The sequence below is a fragment of the Penaeus chinensis genome, chromosome 5 (genome assembly GCF_019202785.1).
Source record: "Penaeus chinensis breed Huanghai No. 1 chromosome 5, ASM1920278v2, whole genome shotgun sequence".
Taxonomy (NCBI): domain Eukaryota; kingdom Metazoa; phylum Arthropoda; class Malacostraca; order Decapoda; family Penaeidae; genus Penaeus; species Penaeus chinensis.
The window spans coordinates 32,635,111-32,637,425 of NC_061823.1; the positions used below are offsets into that span (position 1 = coordinate 32,635,111).

The window sequence follows — 2,315 nt, forward strand, 5'->3', positions numbered from 1 at the left end:
TGAGAGGGAGAGAGGGAGAGGGAGGGAGAGAGAGAGAGAGAGAGAGAGAGAGAGAGAGAGAGAGAGAGAGAGAGAGAGAGAGAGAGAGAGAGAGAGAGAGAGAGAGAGAGAGACAGAGAGAGAGAATCCAAAAACAAGAAGAAGAAACACAAGAACACGAAATCGGGCGATGACGAAAGAGGCAAAGCTAGTTACGAATTAACGAAATGATTAACTTCCGTTACGACGCAATTGACCCGAGAGAACACGGAGCAAGAGAGAAAAAAAAAAAAAAAAGAGAAAGAAAAGAAAAACAACGTGTGGATAAGAAAGACAAATAATTTCATGAGCGATGTAGAGGGAAGAAAACAGGGAGATAGAAGACACACGGAGAGGAAAATGGGGAAACAAGACAACCGAAAGAGAGGGGAAATTATTATCCCCTTCTTCTTCTTTTCCCCTTCTTTCTCTAGAACCCCTTTCTTCGTCATAATGAGAAGAACACAGAACACACGATATTACGATAAAGCAGCGACATAAACAAAGCCACCAAATTGAAGGATAGGCAAATCGCGCAACACACACACCGACCAGAAGGAAAAGGTGGAATAAACGAGAAGAAAAAGCAGACAACGAAGACAACGAATAACACCAAAGAATAGACCAAAACGAAGAGGAGACAATACGTAAATAACAACCGAACAAGACCAACCACACTTCGAATAAAACAAAGTGAGAAATAAACCCAAAGAAATAAGTAATAACAACAATGACAAATAATTACAATACTAAATAAACAATCGAAAAAATAAACCTTACCTTTCTTTCTTTCATCTTTCTTAATTTCATCTTTCTCGTTGTCAGGATTCTTGAGGAACATGCTCAAGAGAGCTAGGTTTCCCGGATACAGTACTTCCATCTTCTGCGAGTCAGGGTTTCGGAGTTTCATACAGGAGGCAGGCTGTAACACGGCTGTACTTCTGATAACATGCCCGACCAAACACACTCGCTTATGTCCCCGGTTTTTTGTTTTGGTTTGTGTGTTTTACTTTGCGTTTGAAGGGGGGGTGGGGTGAAGGGGGGCTGTTTGTTTTTTTGTTTATTTGGGTAGTTCTTGTTTTATGATTTCCTTTTTCCTTTTTCTCTTACTTTCTTCAACTCCTTCGTCTATCACCTCCTTCGGAGAGAACACTATTTTTTCCTCTCTCTTTCCTTATGATTTTCTTTCCCCTTTTTTTTCCTTGCTTCAAAATCTCTCCCTTTCTTCAGGAGGGAGAGAGAACTTCACTGGTCACAAACCAAAAGATAAAACCAAACAAAATAAACAAAACAAGTTGTCAGCTGTGATGTTTATTTCTCTCTTTTTTTAAAAAACAATCTTATTTTTCCTCTCTCTCTTAATCAGATCATTTTTTCCAAATAAAAAAAGAGCTTTTCTATTTTTTCCTCTTTTCAAAAGTCGCCGGAAGTCGTTTCTCTCTCATCGTCTCGCTTTTAAAGCAACGAACTTGAATCAACGATAAGAACGGCTCGCCAGGGGGAAAAAATATATAATTTTTGGAGTAATATATCTGGCGAAATTCTTCTTCTTTATCCCATGCCTCGGTCGGGGAAAAACAATATGCGGATCACGGGCAGTCTCTCTGTCGTAAATATTTTCCTCGGAACAAAATCAAAAAAAGGGAAACTTAAAAGAAAAAAAAAATTCTTCTTCAACCGAAACTAAATAAAGGTTTCTCAAATTTTCGTTTCCTTCTTTCCCTTTATCTTTTCCTTTTCTTTTATCTTTTCTCTCTTTTTCCTCGGATCACCGTAGAGTAAAATATGCGGAGATAGTCCACGTTGGGGTGTCACACGCACACACACGCACACACGCACTCAGGGGCGGGTCGCGGCGCAAGAGACAGACCGCCGCTGTTTCGCCGCCGCCTGGGTCGAGTGCCAGTGGTGGACTGAGCGGCGAGTGGGCGGTGGCAGCGAGACGTCCTCACACTACAGGGTCCGCTGGGTGACTGAGCAGTGGTGGCCGAGGCGGTCCCCCGTCCACCCTCCTCCACCACCCTCCTCCTCCTCCTCCCACCGCTCTCCTCCTTCCTCCCTTCTCCCACCCTCCTCCCTCCTTCTTCCTCCCTCCTCCCTCCTTCTTCCTCCTCCTCCTCGCCGTTGCCTCGCCTCGCGGACCCCGCCGCGACCCCGCCACACACACATACATACATACACAGGCACCCACTCACACGTACATACACACAGACGTACACACACATGCTCTCCGCCGATACGCACATAGACTTTTAGTTCCGAAAGTTTTTTTTTTTAATTCTTTTATTCTTGTTTTT

General features: G+C 43.5%; 1 protein-coding gene across 1 annotated transcript in view; it reads right to left on the reverse strand.

Annotated features, from left to right (window-relative positions):
• The window catches only part of LOC125025652 (B-cell lymphoma/leukemia 11A-like), a gene marked incomplete in the record, with an annotated part of 49,619 nt that extends 48,324 nt beyond the window's left edge, over positions 1 to 1,295 (reverse strand). Inside the window, 1 exon segment of the mRNA XM_047613760.1 lies at positions 798 to 1,295. Coding sequence (XP_047469716.1) covers positions 798 to 928 — 131 coding nt within the window.
• Between the last annotated feature and the right edge of the window lie 1,020 nt (positions 1,296 to 2,315).